Source organism: Hippocampus zosterae, chromosome 4, assembly GCF_025434085.1.
Source record: "Hippocampus zosterae strain Florida chromosome 4, ASM2543408v3, whole genome shotgun sequence".
Classification (NCBI taxonomy): domain Eukaryota; kingdom Metazoa; phylum Chordata; class Actinopteri; order Syngnathiformes; family Syngnathidae; genus Hippocampus; species Hippocampus zosterae.
This window is the reverse complement of record NC_067454.1, coordinates 10047752-10067140: the sequence shown is the minus strand read 5'-3', so window position 1 is coordinate 10067140 and position 19389 is coordinate 10047752. Positions and strand designations below refer to the sequence as shown.

At 41.2% G+C, this 19389-nt stretch overlaps 2 protein-coding genes and 1 long non-coding RNA gene across 4 annotated transcripts; 2 read left to right on the top strand and 1 right to left on the bottom strand.

Moving 5' to 3' along the window:
- Window positions 1-27: 27 nt before the first annotated feature.
- wdr93 (WD repeat domain 93) lies at window positions 28-9287 on the top strand. Of its 2 annotated transcripts, none has more exons than XM_052062880.1 (16): window positions 28-2245; window positions 2325-2437; window positions 2875-3076; window positions 3211-3275; window positions 3359-3437; window positions 3539-3603; window positions 4091-4160; window positions 4242-4311; window positions 4377-4441; window positions 4991-5077; window positions 5174-5305; window positions 6948-7152; window positions 7763-7823; window positions 7911-8067; window positions 8349-8535; window positions 8672-9287. In XM_052062880.1, exons 2-16 carry the CDS (start codon window positions 2333-2335, stop codon window positions 8745-8747), a joined length of 1626 nt encoding a protein of 541 aa, XP_051918840.1. In that variant the 5' UTR covers window positions 28-2245; window positions 2325-2332; the 3' UTR covers window positions 8748-9287. The 2 variants fall into 2 exon arrangements, with proteins under 2 accessions (XP_051918840.1, XP_051918839.1); XM_052062879.1 differs by having other exon boundaries at window positions 4239-4311.
- Window positions 9288-10310: 1023 nt separating this feature from the next.
- On the bottom strand, window positions 10311-15221 carry gnrhr4 (gonadotropin releasing hormone receptor 4). Its single transcript, XM_052062904.1, has 4 exons — window positions 15086-15221; window positions 13361-13868; window positions 11426-11630; window positions 10311-10964 (listed from the first exon to the last, which is right to left on the bottom strand). Exons 1-4 carry the CDS (start codon window positions 15112-15114, stop codon window positions 10462-10464), a joined length of 1245 nt encoding a protein of 414 aa, XP_051918864.1. The 5' UTR covers window positions 15115-15221; the 3' UTR covers window positions 10311-10461.
- On the top strand, window positions 11234-15091 carry LOC127599212 (uncharacterized). Its single transcript, XR_007962023.1, has 3 exons — window positions 11234-11520; window positions 12826-12873; window positions 13116-15091. It is a non-coding gene; the product is annotated as an uncharacterized LOC127599212 (long non-coding RNA).
- Window positions 15222-19389: the final 4168 nt, after the last annotated feature.

Sequence of the window (19389 nt, the reverse complement as noted above, 5' to 3'; positions counted from 1 at the left end):
GTGGAAAATATTGGGCGGCGTGATTAGACTTCCGCCTAATACAGCGATGTGGAACAAAGTAATTTTCTCGGAACTGCTGATGTATTTATTTTAAGACGGTCCTCTTCTGTCCTCTATTGCGTGCCTTGTAGATTACAGGTCACATGACGTAATCGAAGCACTCAGACAGGAAGCTGAATAACCTTTTCGTCTTATGTAACTCAAAAGTGTCCGTTGTCCCTTTTACATTGCCCATGGAAGCCAGTATTCACCCCGGGGGTCATTGTTATATACAAACAGCATCACAGCGGAATTGGGAGGGGGGTTGGGTGAATTCTGCTTTCAGAGCACCTGCGTGTGGAATAATTCTGTTACCACCCTGTTGTTTGGAAAGCTATCACCTGAGTATTTCACTCAGTATATCAGACCAAATTGTCTTAGACAAAGACATTGTGAATATTGTGGAAAATGTCATTTAGCTCAATAATTTAAAAAAGAAAGCCTAATATCATACGGGAAGTAAAACTCAGAATGTACGTTTATATACAGTACAAATTCTTGAGGTTTTATTATAGGTAGGAATTTTACTTTGAAACTGGATTGTTTAAAATCAAACTTTTTTAGCCCAGGCTTGGGACTGGCAAGGGTTGGGTACTTGGTCATTTGCTCAGAATTGAACCTGCGTCCTCTGCTCAAAAGACATGTAGGCTACCACTACAGCACCAGAAAACTGCTGTTCTGTATAACAGCACAAAAATGATGGTGCAAAGTAAATCCACGAATTTTCTGACCTCTGAGGTCATATTGAAGCTATACCAGGTGCGGCTGTTTAGAACTTGCCCTCCTGTCCTTTTGTGTTGAAAGTAATTGTTGCGATCTGACATCGGCATATGGCCACACGTGCTTTGAGCTTCACGCAAAAATACTGTTACTACTGTAGATGATGTAATCTCTCAGGTCAACTTTGATGCCCCCGCCTCGCCATTTCTGACATTTTCTTAAATACAGATGTACTGCTTGATTTATGGCTCTGATACTACTCCTGAAGGTGGAAATTTGACGTGACTTTGTCCTATACATGGGATGACAGGAGAACGAAATAGTAATTTTCCAAGCAGTGTGAAAGGCGCTCCTGACGTGACGTTGGCCTCTCCAAGGGAGCACACCATACATTTTGAGGGTGTTCTCTTATTCACATTATAGGGGGGGAAAAACAACATTCCAGAACCAGAATAGTGCAACATTCTGGCAGGCTACATACAAAGCATGATGGTACCATAGTTAACAGTTAATATATGAAATTAAAACGAATAAAGTCACATATTTACTGTAAGTCCAAATTTATGAGCACATTCAATGACTGAAGGAATCAAAATAAGATGTTTGGTTCAGGGAACAATGAAGCTCCATTGGCAAAGAAAATAAAAAGCAAGCACTTGCTACATGTTCTGGTACTTGTTGGTCTTTCATATAATCACCTCCAAAGAATTAGCCTTAAGCTGCAACCTTGTGACTTTGTGTCGTTTTCTGGAACAGTTGTCTTCATAAGGGTCGCGGTTGGGTTGGGACCTATACCCTAACTTGACTTTGTCTAAGAGGCAGGGTACGTCCTGGACTGAATTCCAGTCAATCACAAAATAAGGGTAGTCGTGAAACGAATTAATCTATTCCACAGTAAAATAATAGCTGGCTTTGTTTATAAAATGTCAGACATATAAGATAAGAATTTATTTTAAATGTAGGTTGACACTTTTTTTTGTATTAAACATAGTTTAAGCATGCAAATTCAAAGTGGTGTTTCTAGCCAGGTTTATGGTTTCAAGGTAATATTTTAAACGTAAATATACTTCTGATGGTGCCCTGCCAAATACAGCTCTTTTATTGGCACTCGTTACACGAAACACTCGTGGCAGGTGAGTGCATCTGACCTGTTGCTTGCTTCCGCTCTCTCACCCGCGACAATTTTCCATAACTACAGTACGTCGTTTCCATGGAGACGCTGTTGTCGTGACGACAAGACGCGGGCACACCAAAATCTCGTTCAATTCTAATTTGTTTACAAGTTCTTCAAGCGTCGTCTCAATTTGCAAGCGACCGTTTTTCAACTCTATACTTTAATAATTCGTTTTAAAAGGACACCACAAATTGGAAAGTAAACAAGCGGTTCATGAAAACCAGCGAGCGTAGCAATAAGTGGCGTGATGCTACGTACTTATGTTTAGCTTTATGTTTTCAACAGTTGGCATTAGCTAACGCAACTTTACAGGTATGGAAGTTTTAAATTCCTTTGACTTGACTGGAATAACTTCAAGGCATATGTGAGTTGTATGGCTTTTCTTTATTAGGGTTGTCCATGTATAACAGAAAAGGGTCAGCAGAGTCAGAAATGACGCCTGCTGCCAGTGCGAGGAAATTCATAAAGAAACCATCCACGTACCACTTGACCATTGCCACAGAGGTAAGGACTTTCAATTGCCTTCTTTTTCTTAAACAGTAGCGTGTAGTCAACTGCAAATAGTACACGACAGTTATTTTTTATCGTACAAGGGTCTCCGGTTAAGACATACCGATACTACATTTTGAGTATGGATATCGGACCGATCCCAGTCTTTTGTTAACTGGCTGTTTTACTATCAAGAAGTCACGGTTTGTTTAATTTAAAACAACAACAACATGATATGTAAACAACAAACGGGACAGTGAAATATTTACAAATCAATTTCAGTCTGGCATTAATATTTTCGAGTGGAGGATGCAACATGTCAAAGAAATGGAACGACAGTAAGGGGCAGGGCATCTATTTTGAAATTAAATATGTTCTCAGAACAACATTTCTGCTCGTGTTTTCACTTATTTCTCTGTCCAACTTGTTTTGATCGTTGTCTGTGTCTGCAGCTTCCAGAGAACACCAATTGCCTGGCCTCTTCAGATGACGGCACATACCTTAGCCTGGGTCACTCTGGCGGCTTTTCTGTGTGGCATGCGAGTACTCTGAGCAGTGAGTCCGTGTGGCTGCAAGACAAACTGGAGATTACTTCCATTCACATGACCCGCATCAGTGAAACTGCCTATTTGCTTGGCACGATTGACGATATGGGTGGGTCCTATGCACTCGGCAGTCCTGTGTCATTTGAGGAGATTTAGACAGCACATTCTGCATGTCATCATTTGTGTGTAATCTACATCTTCCGTGTTAATGAAAGTTAAATTGTGAAAACGGTGTCTTCTCAGGTGTTGCCAGAGTCTTTGTGTATAACTTGGAAGGCATTTTTCCCTTTAGTGTTATTAACTTGCTGGTGAGTTTTGGAAAAACAGTGCTGTGGTTACATTCATACGGAATGCGTACAGTATTTGATTCACTTTTGTTTCCATTTTTCAGGATGATATAAACAAGAGAAGTGTTTGCTTGTCCTTTGAAATATCTAAAGGAGGCGAACATGGCGCTATAATAATGAGGTGTAAGTTTGGTTGGTTTTATTTTACCATTTTCAGCTATTTTGTTTCTGTAGTTGTAATCCAGACTTCATATTTGAACATAAAATTAAATATCTGCTTTCAGGCAACAGTGAAATTTGGCTCGAAATCTATTACTTTCCCATCCAGGACTGGCTGAGAGAGTTAAAGGTAGTATAGTCTAGTTTGTTATTGTAAATACAGTACTATTTAGTGTACCAAACGTATTATCAAAACGCTTTCAACAGATTATGTAGTGTGTCGCAGAACATGATATACCGTGTGAAAAAATATTTGCTCTCTTCTCAAAATCATACATTTTTTGCATAGTTTCCCCACTTCAATGTACAGCGGACCCCCGCATGCTCACAGTTCGGCACCAGCGGATTTGCATATTTGAAGGTTTTTTTTCCCCATAACACCGATATTTTTTAATTTTCCCTATTTGCCCCCCGTTTTTTTTTTCTTTGCTGAATTTTTGGGGTTGAAAAAAAAATTCCCCCCGAACATTCTTTTCACTCTTCACAGTTGTCCCTATCCCCATGAATAGCAGGGGTCCACTGCACTATACTGTATATTATATGGCCTTGTACATTTATACTTAATGTTTTTAAATGAAATACGGATCAATTTGACTCAAGATTGCATTTTTTTACAGGATCCCAAAATTTCAGCGAACATGAAATGGTCAGCTGCTGTTCGTGTCAATAGAGTCAATCCATCAACGGGTATTATTATCTTTAAAAAAACATGACACAATCCAATCGAGAATGCAGAAAATAACATCACATGTTTTTGTTGATTAGCAGCAACCGCGACAGAGTTCCCCACCATCATGTCTCACTTTTTAGTTTTGGATGAAACGAGCGAGCCGCCGAGGTAAAACAAAAGCTTGCACCGGAGGCTGAGACAGTGTGTTCCTAATTGGGCTGCGCCTTTTCCAGACAATGCACTCCACACTTTCTTCTGCGCTGTGGTCACTCTTGTGAAAAGAATAAAGCAAAGCCAGGTTTGTATCAGAAAATTGTGACACCGTTACTGCCGTGCTACCTTTCAAACTACCTTGTGCATTTGCAATTATGCTATATACATCAAGACTGTACATTTACAATACTGGACTACTGTGAACTTAAAACAAATGTAGGTCTGTGCAAAATTCAATTCCATTTGCGATTATTACACTCAACGATTACAAAATTCACAAAATGGTAAAAAATGACTATTATGCGCATGTTCGAATAGCAACTAAAATCCAATGCACTGTTTGTTTATACAAGGAAGCCATACTTCAATTTATACTTCAACATTTGCACCTTAAAAAAAATATTTAAAAAAAAAAATATATATATATATATACCGGTATATATTCTTATTATAATTTTATACATTTTGTTTAATCTTAAAGGACCCTAAATCTTGAGTGTTTCAAAGAATTTATTTTGTCTCAATATTTATTACATTTAAACCTTTTAATGTTTTCTTACCGAAAAAAGAGAATAATCTTGATTTCAGTTATTTCCAGGAAATATCATCACTAACATTCCCTCCCATCTTATAGGATCCCCGCACGCTGTTTGTTTTTGGTGGAACGGAAGTTACAATCTTCTCTACCTGCCGCTATCCAAAACGCCAAAGGCCAAGCACGGTCAATGCAGATATAATACAGCTGGAGATTCAGCATCCATACACAAGCTAAAGTGCTGCATCACAAACGTGTTTGACCTCTTCTGTTGCAGAGCAGATCCTGAACCGTGCCCATTGGTGCTGTGGCCCAACGCAGCTGAAATCATCTGCTCCGCTGTCAGTCGGTGCACTCGTTTCATTGCGCTTGGCCTCAGCAATGATTTGCTGTGTGTCTGGGACAGGCTGTCTGGTGAGTATGTCCATCATCGATAATCAAATTGAGACAGTTTCATTGAAAAAAAGAAAAAAATTCAAGTAGGAATTCAAAGTGATTTTTATCATTGCCATTGCTAGTACGCGATTGCTTGTGCTTGTGACACATCTCTGAAAAACATTTTGTCTTGCCTACATAGGGGACATGTCCCAGAAAAGATGAGAGTCAATAGAGGAGATGATTGAAAAGATTGGTACGAGGAATTATGTGACTCCTGCCAGGTCCCCTTTGTTCCTTTGAGTCACAAGCTCAGCAGGAGTGCTATTCGCTTTGTTAAACCACTCGCTGCATGCTTTTTAGCGTGCTACAAAACACCCCAGCCCATGCACGCTGTGGCGTCAAAACATCCATCCATCCATTTTCAACACCGCTTATCCAGAACAGGGTCACGGCGGGGGGATAGCTGGAGCCCGTCCCAGCTCACTTGGGGCGGAAGGCAGACGACACCTTGAACGCATTGCCAGTGAGTCACAGGGCACATATAAAGGCAAACAAACATTCACACCCACATCCACTTACAGCGACTTGGCATCACAACATCAGTCTTAAATTATAGCGTAGAGATGTGCATTGAATCGCTTAAATTCGCTCACACTTGTGCCAAGGGACACTTTGGAGTGTTCCATCAGCCTGTCATGCATGTTTTTTGGGGAATGTGGGAGGAAACCAGAGTAACCAGAGAAAACCCATGCAAGCCCGGGAAGAACATGCAAACTCCACACGGGAAGGCCGAAGCCTTTCTGTGTGCAGGGGGGATCAAACCCGCAACCTCCACTAACCACTGAGGGCCGCCTTTTTTTTCATTATTTTTATTTTTTCTTGATGGGATTTACTTGAGGTAATTTATCGAGCATAATGCACACTTGGCTCCAATAGTCTCCCCCCACCAGCCCAATCCATTCATCTGATTTTCCTTTGTGCTCACATATTGTCCCCAATTTGCTGTTATTATTTGACCTCAGGAAAAAAATTCCGCTTGGAAGCACGTACCTCAGATCAAAACCTTCCAACATGTCCATACATTTACGACATGTAAATGGTTACCAAATGGCTTTGATGACATGTCAATAAATTTCTTACCACCATTATAAAATATATACTGTACAGTAAATCAAAACCTCAAAAACAAGCATTTAATATGTGAGGATAAGCGTTTCAGAAAATGGACGGATGGATGTTAAAAGCTCTTCGATTTGATCCCATAAGGTGAAGCCGTTGTACCTAATGAAGCATCTGTTGAGTGAGCATTAGACTCCCATCTGCATACTTTTTGATTAAGAGTAAGAAGCATGCGTTCCAAATTTCACTTTAGTGGCAAAGGTAAACAAAAATAGAGCGTGGTTACACGAGCCAGCTGCTGTGACATCTGAAAGAAGCCCCCTGCAGCTCTGGTACGCAGCTGCACTTTTTATGATGGCGTGACCCGATGAAAGATATATTTAGCATTCCCCCTCTGAGGAACTCAGCAAAAACACTATAATGAGGCTACATCAGTCCGTGGAAAGAAAAGCGTTTGATTGACTGCCAAGCTAACAGACATTTGTCGTCTTATTAATAATCCCTTCAATTTAGCTACGAGGCCGTGTGATTGTGACTTCCTCATATTTCTCTCCCTCAGGCTCTCCGTTGTCCATCTCAGGAGTCTCAACAGACAGTGCCTTCCTCAGGCTGCAATTTGTGGATTACTGGCCTGCGTGCCATGATAATACCCAGGCTTTAATCGCGGGTGAAATCCACCTCGTGACGCTTTGCGAGAGCGGCGCCGTTCACGTCATAAGCACGGGCCGAGGAGCAGCAACCCGCACTGAGCAGCTCTCTCCAAGGTTCCCATGGCTCCTCGCTATTTCTACGTTGAAGATAAGATCAGAGAAGAACACCTTTATTAATCTCACAATAGAGAAATTCCCAATTCACAGCAGCAAAGTGATGAACGGAAGAAGTAGAAGAACAAAATATAGGAGCTGCTGTAAAGGCAGCCACTCTCCCGGCGCCAGCTTGAAGTCAAAATATATTGAATACATTGAACCCGTGTTAATCGCAGCACCACACGCACCCTCAAGAGGTGAAATTGTGCAAAATGTGTTTGTTTTAATCGTTTTAACACATTTGGGGCCCGATATTTTGTAGATAGGTGCGCGCGTGCTCGGCGGAAAAACGAGTGCATCATCAGTTTACGTGCCAGTGCAAAACCCTTTTTGGGAATTTGACAGACCGTGTTGCATATCATTGAGCTTTCCTGCTGACTAAGGCCGTTTTTTTTTTTTAATTACGCGCCCCCCAGCACACCTGTTGTCATACATTGATGCCCACCCAAACAAGAGTTTGTAATTGCCGATAGATTCCACAAGATGTTGGCAAAGCACTACTTATGTCTAAATGAATCAAATATGTACACACACATTTCTGATTCAAATAAATTCTCATCATGCGCAGGCCAAAAGACTGTGGCGACCTGCCGACGGTTATTGCATCAGTGTCCTTCCTTCAGGGCCTGGTAGGGGAAACACTTTATTGAAAGCGTAAATGATGAATCAAGCTGTCGCCAAACCTGTTTTTCTTCTCTTTGCATTTCTGGGAAAAGTCACTGTCGGTGCACCGAAATGGGAAAATGTTCCTGCAAGATGTCGTCAACACAGCCACGGTGTGCGTCTTGAACCTTCCTGCTCATCATCAGCTGGCTCCCCCCTCCAATCCCATTTATTCTCTGAATGTCAATCAGCGAATTCTCTTCATACGAGGTACAAAAAAAAAAAGACGAACTCATGGGCGCATTTATTCACAAGCTCTCTACTCTCCAAGTAGAGAGCAAGGCAGTTATATGAAAGATGAAATGAGGAGGCGCGGAGGCCTTTTTGTACAAATACTGGAGAATTGTTGCTTTCAAGTTCGAATAGAAGTGGATTGTGTAACGACCTCACATTCCATTTATGTTTTTGTATTTTCATAGGTGCCTAACTTTTTCAATGATGTACTCAATTTATTGAGATGTGCTTATTATACACACTATTGTCCCCTCCAGCTGACCAGCAGCCCATCCCCGGCACTTCCTCCCTCGACGACCATCATCAGAGTCAACTGCTCATGCTGCGTTTTGATGAGCATGACGCCATCAAGCCGTATATTGTTTCATATCCAGAATCTCCGTGGCAACAAAAAACAAGCGTAATTACCGGAGAGGATGCCTGCAACTTGTATCTCCAGCAAAGGTTTGCAACATTTCATCTCATTGCCTCTTCCCGCCTTTCACGTGTTTGCTATTACTTTGGAACGTTTTGTTAAGCTGTAATTACTCAATGAGATTTCTATGTGCACTTGAATGTTTGACATTCGTTTCATTTGCAGAGCGCTGTCAATGGATGAGAGGCACAAAGCTATAACGCAGACTTGGAAGCGACTGCGGTGTGCCACCACCACATAAAAGCGTAACGGACAGCAAGTCATTTCTATTTTACTCAGATGTGACATTTTCATGGGAACCAGACGTATTGTTGTAACTTGGACTGACTAATTGAATTGCTTCCATGACCAAGCTTGCAACTCAATTTATTTCTTTGGTATAGCAAATCATTTTTTCCCCCCTTCAATGCCATTAACCTGTTCCAGCCCATATTTCAATTCAGTTAGTTCAGTTTTAAATGATTCAGCACAGTAGCATGCCAATGAATGTGTCTGTTCTGGTTCAATGGCACGTTGTTCCAACATGGTCTCTGTTGGAAAATCAAATTCTCATTTCAAGTCATTGCGCTTGATACCTCAGCTTCAGAGATTCATTCATTATTCGCATTTTTACATGGTTCATTCGCTGTATGAGACTGCAAGGTAATGGGATCAGATAAGGATTTTTCATTTGTGCTCAAAAACCAAGTACCGGCCGGGTATGTATTTGGAGAGGTATACAGTTGTTGCCAAAGTTCTGCAAAGTCGTCGAGAAGGTAATAAAAGGTGCCTGAGTCAAAAATATTGTACCTCTGTCACCTTTGCCAGCAGTTTGCGGTTGTTGTGTGACTCATTTCCAGCCAACATTTTGACCTTTTATGCTTATTAAAATGAAAATGGTTGGGGTCAAATGACTATTTTTGGGGTGAATCTTGTGCACTCTACGTGTACGGGGATAGAATTATTTTTTTCATGCGGATGTGATCGTAGTCCTCTTCTAATTTTAGGATCAAGCCATGTTCCATTATAGCTTCTCAGTGTACATTCTAATTCAGAGGGAAAACATGTCCTTTGTCTTTTGGCCATTGACTCAGCCCTGATAAAAGGCAGCCATCCCCTTGAGGAGCCATTAGAGTTGAGTCGCTGTGTATGGAAGCGCGTTGACATCACGCAGAGGATCCGGTCAGCGCTTCCTCATAAAAGTGTGCTTGTTTTGTACCCGTAAGGGACAGCTAAGTCACATGGAATACTTTTAATCGAGAATATCACGACATACTGTACATTTGGCGGGCAAACATTTTTAACCAGCTTTTGAAAGCAGCATGGTGAGAGGTCTGTTCATTTCTGCAATGTGGCTGGTTTGGTCAACTCGGCCCTTTTGAATACTTGGAAATTCAAAACATAGTCGCTGACCTATTTTTTAAATGAATTTTTGGATATTTTCTCTTAATGTGTCACCTTGTTTTGCCTAGACCTAGACGGTTTGTTTTCCAAATAAAGATTTTTTAAAAATCTAAATTCTGTTGACAAATTTTAAACAATACATTTTGAACACAGATGTTAATAATTTCATTTTACTGGTCCCCTTTACTTGTTCCATTACTTTTGTCCTTTTTTTAAACCGTCCCCACCCCCTCCCCGGACACAATGTCTTTATGATTTTAATTTCAAACAGCTTCATATTGAGGTCTCTAAATATGGTACTCCGCTGTACGCACAGATATAATACAATGCAAACATATTGGGAGGTCTTGCTTTTGCACAAGTGAAAATGCCATTTTTATCTATTCATTGATAATATACAGAATCCTCCAAAAGTGTTTGATGGGCTTCTTCTACACTAAAGTCAACCAAACATGTCTTTATGGGCTTTGCTTTGTGTGTTACATTAGTCACTACAGCATATATGTGAATTTTTGGTGTGAAAACACAAATACATAATGCCATGCAACCAAAGTGTTCCATCTGTATTCCCTTCAGATGATGTTCTCCGGTTCTCCATGTACAGATCTCTGTGCAATGTTGCATGTTGTCTGAGAGCAGCTTCCTGGCAGCCCGTTGTCATTATCACCGCACATTGGGGACCTCTCGTGCCTACCGGGACTGGCCTTCCGTTTTAGCAGAACGGCATTGTCAACGCTAGCAAAAGAAGATCCGGTTATAACCGTGTTGGCGTCCGTGTCCCTGGTAGCTCGCGAGCTGCGGTGGAACCTGCGGAAGCGGATGGTGAAGAGGCCATAAATGAGCGGGTCAAGGCAGGCGTTGACCAGGCCGAAGATGAACAGGAGATGGGTGAGTGAGTGGGAGACCTTCCCTTCCAGGTCATCGGGGAAGAACCAGTACCAGAGCCCCAGCAGGTAGTAGGGAGTCCAGCAGATGATGAAGGACAACACGATCACGACGCTCATTTTTAGAGTCCTCATGCGAGCTCTGGGGATGTTATTCTTGGAGCAGCGCAAATGTACCTCAGTGGAAGAAACTACAAGAAGAGTTTAAAAAAAAAAGGTGATCCACGGACTGTGTACACACACACACACATATGTATATATATATATATATATGTATATATATATGTATGTATATATTTATATATATATATATATATATATATATATATATATATATATATATATATGTATGTAGAGTTAGTCACATAGCATAATTGCGTATGTCATTTTTTAATATTTTCTGGAAACAAAGAAAAATGTTCTCGTATTCCAAATAGATTGAAAACTGACTGCGGCAATTTTGCCGACGATAGACGCTTACACACTTGTCACATACAGATTGTGATTGTCATTTTTTTTTCTAAATGCAAAGAAGAAGAATTTATCCATCCATCCACGATGACATTGTAAATCAGATTTTTATGAAAACAGAGCTTTGATTTTAGGGCCGTATTGACCAGTCCTACTCTATTGAAGATGTGTTAAGACTCACCATTGTCCTTTTTCAGGCGCTTGGAGATCTCGAAGAAGATCCTGGTGTAGCATGTGATCATGATGGCCAGGGGCAGCAAGAACAGGCAGAAGAAGGTGAACATGTTGTATGCCGTCTCATGCCAATGTCTCCCAAAACTTCCTCGTGTGGTGCACTGCGTGAAGTCCTTGGGATACTTGATGGTCACGTTGTGGAACAGGAACATCTGAGTCGGAACATTTACAGTTTCATGCCGTTGTTCAGCTTAGCCAGCCACTCTCCTTTTTGCAATTTAAAATGTAGCTTTCAACATTAGTCGTCTTAGGCCTGACAGTACAGTCATGGCTAAAAACCTGACGGAAAGACTGATCAGTAAGACTTGTAGTGATATGATTTGAACCCACTTTCTGGCACAATGCATGAAACACTTGCAAATACGAAATGTACCGCTGAGAAAATTATTCCTCTCAAGCTCGGCGGCCACACCGAGAAGAGAACCAGATCAAGTCTTAGGTCTTCGCCGTTTGTTGTGCAGCATTTTATCTTACTCTCATATTGGATACTGGGATGTCTTATGTTCTCCAGTTTATCTCTAGTTATCTTCTGCCGTTTTCCTCATCGACGTCCTTTTATAAAGTTTAGACACCCGCTCATATAAATATATCGTGCTTTCAAATAGTATTTCCCCCGTTTTATATATTAAGTGTATCTGTATGTTTATATATGTTGGATATGTGTATCTCAACTCATGTGCTTCTATATTTATATGTCGGATTTATATAATTGAGTATATATAATTTATACGGCATACTGTGCAGGATCGGCAGTTTCTGATTGAATGAGTACCATTCCATGTTTGGTCTGCTTATGTTTTAAATGTTTTAGGCCACAAGACGTCGTATGGCCTAAAACATTAACCTATTGGTGTTATTCATTTTTAAAACGTAACACTGTGGCTTCATGAAAACCTTTTAAACATGCTGATTATGTCCCAGGTTATGTATCTCTAAAGAATGATGTAGCCCATCCATATTCATATAGTACATAACAAACGTGAACCCAAAAATCCTTTGCCATGAAATCATGTGCCTGATGGATACATTTATCCATTTTCCAAGCACTTGTGCACATAAGAGTTGCATCTTAGTGGAGGCTACACCAGTCAATTAGAGGGCCCGGCTGAATAAACAACCGTCCACACTCAAAATCACAACTCTTCAATTAATTCAACATGCATTGGTGACAAAAGTATGGAGCGTTTCCAGGGTCCGACCTTCCTGTATAGCATTTTCATGTTGCGTGTGTGGGGGTGTGGGGGGTGCGGCTCCCTCCTCCATTCCAAAAACATGCATGTTATATTTATTGAGGGGTAAATTTATGTGTGAATAATTGTCTCTGTCTATGTGTCCTGTCATTGACAGGCTATGAATCAAGCTGTGCCACACTTCAGCCCAAATCAGATGGGATAGGTAAGTAGGACAGTTTATGCGACCCTGATGAGGGCATCTATAAGCGCTTGTCCATGTGCAGTAAACTTGTTTCACTTCTTCTTTGTCTTGGTATCATGTGGCTCAATAAATAGTCTTAAGTTTGATGTCCACATTTGTATTGATTTGCTCACAGAAACATGCAAATTAGGGTTCATTGAAGACTCTAGATTGTCCATAAGTGTGATTGAGTGTAAATTTGTTAGTCTATGTGTGCCTTGCAGTGGACCGGTGACCAGTCCAGCGTATTTCACCCAGCCTGCCTTTCACCCAATATCAGCTGGGAATGTGGTATAGTCTCCAGCTCACCTGCACCCCTAATGTGAACAAGCCCTGTTGAAAATGGATGGATTGCTGGATAGGTGCATCTTAGACGCAAGCCACGGTATGAGAAACCTTGATCGCAATTCAGGGGGCCGTGTCGGCCTTCTGCGGAGTGCCGGTCTCATTTGATTTTAGGTGAGCTGACCTGAGGGATTGACAGCAAAACACTCATGGTCCACGCCACCGCCAGCATGAACCCGTTCCTCTTCCGGGCCTCGTTGATGGCCAGCGGATGGAGAATGGCCGACTGGCGGTCCAGACTGATCACCACGGTGACGAAGGCGCCTGAGTACATAGCCAGGAGCTTGAGGAACATCAGGAGGCGGCAGGTGAAGTCGCCAGCCAGCCACTGCACCGTGATGTTCCACGCCGCATCCACGGGCATCACCACGAACGTCACCAGGAGGTCGGCCAGTGTCAGGTTGATGATCAGTACGCGGACATGTGATTTGCGCTTGCTGTCCGCGTAGGCCGCACGAAGCACGGCAAGGTTGCAGAACGCCGACGCGCCGCACAAGATGAAGGTGACAATCACCCGGACTTTGGCGGCGGTGCTGAATGTGGGCAACTCCAGGCACGGCGACGACACATTGCAGCTGGCGTTGGCGGGCTGGAGCTCGGCAGATACCTGGTACATACTAGCATCCATTTTCCTGAGGAGGATGCATTTTGCTCAACCAGAAGAAAGAACGATGGGTGAGTCACAGCCTGCGCGCTACATGCAAATACTTTTACGGGGGGACAACTAACAACTCGAGTCATATGGATGAGTGATTCCCAACCACCGTGCAGTGTTGCTACCGATACCATAAAAGTAATTTACTGATAACTTGACTTTAAAAGAAACTTGGTTACGTTTCTTATTTCTTGATTTTAAAAGTAACTAAGTTTGATTACAATTTACTTTATTGGCTACATTCATAAGATGCTGACAAAGCTGAAATGACATTTTTAAAAGTGCCATTAAAATAACTGTTATTCTTGAATGTCGCTGTTAAAAATGCACTGCGAGACGAAGCAGACGTGCTAACCCTTACTACACCGTTTAATCACACCTGATTCATTTTGAATGAGGGGCGAGTCATATAAGATTGTTTTCAACATTCCATCCATCCATCCATCCATTATCCAAGCTGCTTATCCTCACGAGGTTCGCGGGCGTGCTGGAGCCGTCTATGGGCAGTAGGGGGGTACACCCTGAATTGGTTGCCAGCCAATCGCAGGGCACACATAGACAAACAATCATTCGCGCACACACAGTCGTGCCTACAGACAAGTTTCCTCGTTCACCCGACCATGCATGTCTCTGGAATGCATGAGGAAATCGGAGCACCCGGAGAAAACCCACGCAGCCATGGGGAGAACATACAAACTCCTCACAGAGAAGCCAGAGCCCAGATCCGAATCCTTGACTTGTACTGTGTGGCAGATGTGCTAACCAGTCGTCCACTGTGCCACCCAACAAAAAAGACAAACTTTTAAATTAATCTAGTGATCAATTATTTAGACTGACTACAAATACGAATGAATTATTACAACTGTAACTAAACTGTAACAGTGACACTGCACTTGATGTTGTTTTTCTATTATTACTGCTGTAAATAATGAATATTCAATTCAAAAGAAAAGTACGATTGGAATTCATTTTCTAACAGGGCATGTGGACTATATGCTACATTTTTGCACACACATACAAATATACTTAAACTATATGAATGGCATCTCATGTCCTACTAAATACACACACACGCACACACAAAACGTACTGTAAAGTAAATTGCATGCATTAATCAAATGATACTATGGTCCAAAATTTTATCCAAAATATATTTCTAAGCTTGAGTGGAAATCTTCGAGAAATTGTACTTACTCACTTTGTGGAAATGTGCTTCTGTGCATGCTTGGTAATAATTGCAATAAAGCCCTCCGGGAGAGAGCGGGGGAAAAAGAAGCTTTTGTCAATGTATACGCAGCCTTCAAATAAGACAGTCAGTCCAGCATGAAGACCTTCTCTTTGAATGCATGCACACACACATGCTGCCCCCTCCACATGCAGACTGTGTGCCAATGAGGGAAGAGCAAAGGTGTGGCCCCACCTCTAACCATGCCCAAATATACTTCATTTGGTGCACTACTGTAAAATGGAAAAATAACTTACTAATGATGAATGGCAAATGATTGATTTACGTTTGCTTGTTAGAGAACAGGCATCAGTTCTGCCTGACAGACATCATATATCGCAAAACATAAGACTAAATTCCAAATAGAAAGTAGACATTGGAAGACTATTTTTCTCATTTAACATAAATAAATAAATAAATGACAAGTACTTTTTGCTTCCCAATACAAATGCCGTTGATTTACGCGTCATGAAGACTAAGGAAATCTGTTTGCCGCCCTCTATTGCCTGATATATTCCACATATCGCCACTGTTAGAATAGTAAACCATCCTCGCGGTAAAAATATATTTTTAATGTGAAACACATTTGCAATTTAAATGTCTTAGTTGTCATGTTGGTATCACACGGTCCTTATTGCATGTTAAGCCGTAGCGTCGTCTAACCAAATTTGCAGATGCGCTAGGGGGGCGCGGCGGCAACGCACAGTGAGTCGTAGTCTACCAAATTTACAAACGCGCTGATCAAGACCATTGCCTCGGAACGAAAATGACGACGTGCCTGTTTTCACGCCAAGAGCAGACCACTTTCTGTTATCAAATTGTCAAGGGCAGGCAACTCCGTGCGCCAGAATGCTCAGAGAGCCGCAAAGCGGCGCCAAGCACGTCGGTGCGAAAAATTAAGTTGCAGCCGTATTTAATACCAAGCGCATGGGCGCCAGTCTACGAGGATAGGGCCTGCTAAGTTTAGCATTACATATAATCATAAACGTCTTCGCGTTAGATGTGAGTGGGTGTATTATTATTTTTTTTTTGCTTCTTGATAAAAGCGTCATCAAACCTCGAGACTTCTTACAGGAAAGAGCATCTTTACCCACACCTCCAATTTTGTCACAATGATTGGACTCCAATTATCTTGGAGCTAATTAGCCTGTGGGAGTAGCATCCTTTTTCCACCACTCACACTGTGACGTATAGTATATATGTTGTGTTCCGTAAAAACATGAAAAGAGAACTGTATTATGCTGCTCTTTTGTGGTGATACGAAGATCAGATATCGTCAAATTTATGCAGGAATTCAGGTAATTCTGCAGGGTTCACATTCTTTTTCTTGCTTGTCTGCTTATTCATATAGCATATGACACACTAACCAAAAGTATTAGGACACCTGGTCTATATAAACACAGAAAGGTAAATTATGGAGTTTTTCCCCTTAAAATTATTTGGATATTTTATTTGATTACGGTAATCATTCCACTCAATAGTGTTATATTACATTCCCTTATATTGTTGCAATCTAGCTGCATCCACAAACAGTCAAAAAAATCAAACCAAAGAACACCACCGCGTAACATCATTCGATAATCTTGTTGCATGAATGGGCGCTATCACCGGATGTGTCTAGCTGGATTAATTTCCCTGGTTGCTTTCACGGTAGATGGTCAAGGAACACGCTGACCCAAAACATGTATTATCTTGTGAGTACACCTCCCTTTGAATAGAAGATGTGTCAAATTACCAAATTTGATACTGTTTGAGCTGTTCTGTTCGTCTTGTCATGATAAGCAGGGCGCTTGTAGCATCTATTGTGGTTTCGCAAAAGGTCACGAAAGAAGGGACATGATGATGTGCTCGTGGAGATAGAAAAGGTTACTTTGTATCGCAGTTAGATAGATATGTTTGCATAAGGAGGCAGTAAGTGTGTGTGGGGGGGGGGGGGGTTGATTACCTGCATCACTAAACTAGACTGGTCACAGAACAGAAATTAAGATGTGTCTGAGTTTACGCCACATGAAATCTAATTTCTCTGACCACATTATCAGGCCAGGCAGCTCAGTGTGCCGAAACGGCCAGAGAGCCGCAGCACGGCCGCAAACACGCTAACGCGCCAGCACCAAAATGAAGATGCACCCATTTTTACGCAAGGCGTACGGGCACCCGCCTCCAATTGTAGCGTCTTTTATTTCCACAGTTTACTACTTTATAGTTCTCCGTCTTTGCACACGCTTTCAGCAATAATCTTCAAACATTCTGTGTTTATTAAAAAAAAAAAACTCTAAGTGCACTTGAGCAGCGCTGCAATTCACATCTTGTTTTGCATCTTCATCCTGCTTCTCCTGATGTACGCACTGACTCAGGCACAGTCATCATACACATTACATCGCGTTTGCCCATTAGGCTGGAATACTGTTGATTCCATTTTCTCACTCACCCAAAAAGCTCCGCAAGGTAATAACACTATCATTCTTTTAATTGTTCCCTTAGGAGCCATTTTCAAGCAATGGCACTAATTTTCACATGCTACATTTAAACATTCTCATTAGAAAGGGTATTCCGCACAGTACATCACTGAAAATATCAAATGAGATGATAGTTAGAAATTATCTGATGGCATCTGCTTATACTCCACTTTTATTTGTCGCATACATGGATAAAACAGGCAGAGGTGTTTATTTACTCAACTGAAGAGATTTACCAGCATCAATCAAGGAATAAAGTATTTATTAGGGTGCTGCCTTTGTTTGTACAAATACATTTTTTTCTAATAATACGTTTTCCATAATTCTTTCATAACGATATAATCCATCCATCCATTTTCTGAACTGCTTTCTCTTCACAAGGGTTCGCGGTGACCATCTAATACATAACAAAATAATTTATTATCAATAATAATGTGTATCGTACTTTTTCACTTAAAACTCCACATTTGCATGTTATCCTCATGGGTTTTCTCCAGGTACTCTGGTTTCCTCCCACATTCCAAAAGCATGCGTGGCAAATTAATGGAACACTCTAAATTGTCCCTAGGTGTGATTGTGAGCGCTAATAGTTGTACTGTATGTCTCTGTGTGCCCTGCGATTGGCTGGCAACCAGTTCACGGTGTGCCTACTGCTCTAAGTCAGCTGGGATAGGCTTCGGCATGCCTATGGCCCTTATGAGGATAAGTGGATTAGAAAATGGATGGATTTAAACGCCATAAATAAGAAATGAAATTGTCCATTGCATGAGGAAGGGAGGTGGGATAGTCAAAGGATCATGATAGATTGAGCATTTTGATGGGGTTTTTTTTCAGCGTGTAAATTAAGACTAAGACAATAATAATTTCTTTAAATGAAAGAAAACTTTATTAATACGTTTTTATGAGAAGGTTGCAATTGTCTGTGTTTGCCTAATGATTAGTTCATCCTTGGGCACTTTTTTTCTTCTTATCAGCACTTGTTTTACGACAAATTCATATGAAATGGCTGCATCAGTGATGGTCGAATAGCATCTGGGGCCGATCCGACGGACAGGCCATTAGCTAATTGGTATTGAGGTGGGGCATGTGTGACATCACATCGCCTACTCTTTGGGTTCATGTTGCATTAGCGGTACCACTCGGGCGGAAGTAAAGGATCAAGAGGTACAGCATGAATAACGGAGTGAGAGATAGGGAGTGCTAACAAGAGAGCGGAGCCTGACAAACAAGATCTTCAAATGCAAAGATGATATGTTTTGGAAAAAAACATGTCATTATGTGGAAACGGTATGTTTTTCACTGAGTTTTCTGTGCAGTTGCCATCTGAAACAAACAAGATAATAATGTAGCCGTTAGTATCCGAACAGGGCTAAAATAATGACAGTGACTCATGTTAAATCCCACAGCCATAAGAGGCCCAAATAGCTTGAAGATAATTCAATTATTAATATTCTCTTATGCAACAATTTTCAACAACTTGGGTTTCCAGATAAGTAATGTTTTTGGAGATGCAATGATTCCACCCAACAGCAGTGATATGTCAAATTGTTTATTTTAATAAGAAAATAAGTACGCCTTATTTCTAATATTATTATTATTCATGAATTAATCAGAAGTAACTATTACAATCAAACTTTATTTATATAGCACTTTTCAAACCTAAAAATGCAACCCAAAGTGCTATGCAATTAAAACTTCACAATTACAACATAAAAATATGATCCCTCCCCCAACATACACATATATATATATATATATACATCCCCACAAGCATGCCTATGCACACGCACGCGCGCGCACACACACACACACACACA

Excerpts from the sequence above, each read along its gene's own strand:
- gnrhr4 (XM_052062904.1), bottom strand. The coding sequence starts at position 15,114 with ATGCACAGAAGCACATTTCCACAAAGTGA. Across the intron at positions 13,869-15,085 it reads AGCACATTTCCACAAAGTGA|GAAAATGGATGCTAGTATGT; the intron begins GTAAGTACAATT and ends CATCCTCCTCAG. Across the intron at positions 11,631-13,360 it reads TTTTGCTGTCAATCCCTCAG|ATGTTCCTGTTCCACAACGT; the intron begins GTCAGCTCACCT and ends GTTCCGACTCAG.
- wdr93 (XM_052062879.1), top strand. The coding sequence starts at position 2,333 with ATGTATAACAGAAAAGGGTCAGCAGAGTCAGAAATGACGCCTGCTGCC. Across the intron at positions 3,438-3,538 it reads TGGCGCTATAATAATGAGGT|GCAACAGTGAAATTTGGCTC; the intron begins GTAAGTTTGGTT and ends ATCTGCTTTCAG. Across the intron at positions 4,161-4,238 it reads TAGAGTCAATCCATCAACGG|CAGCAACCGCGACAGAGTTC; the intron begins GTATTATTATCT and ends TTTGTTGATTAG.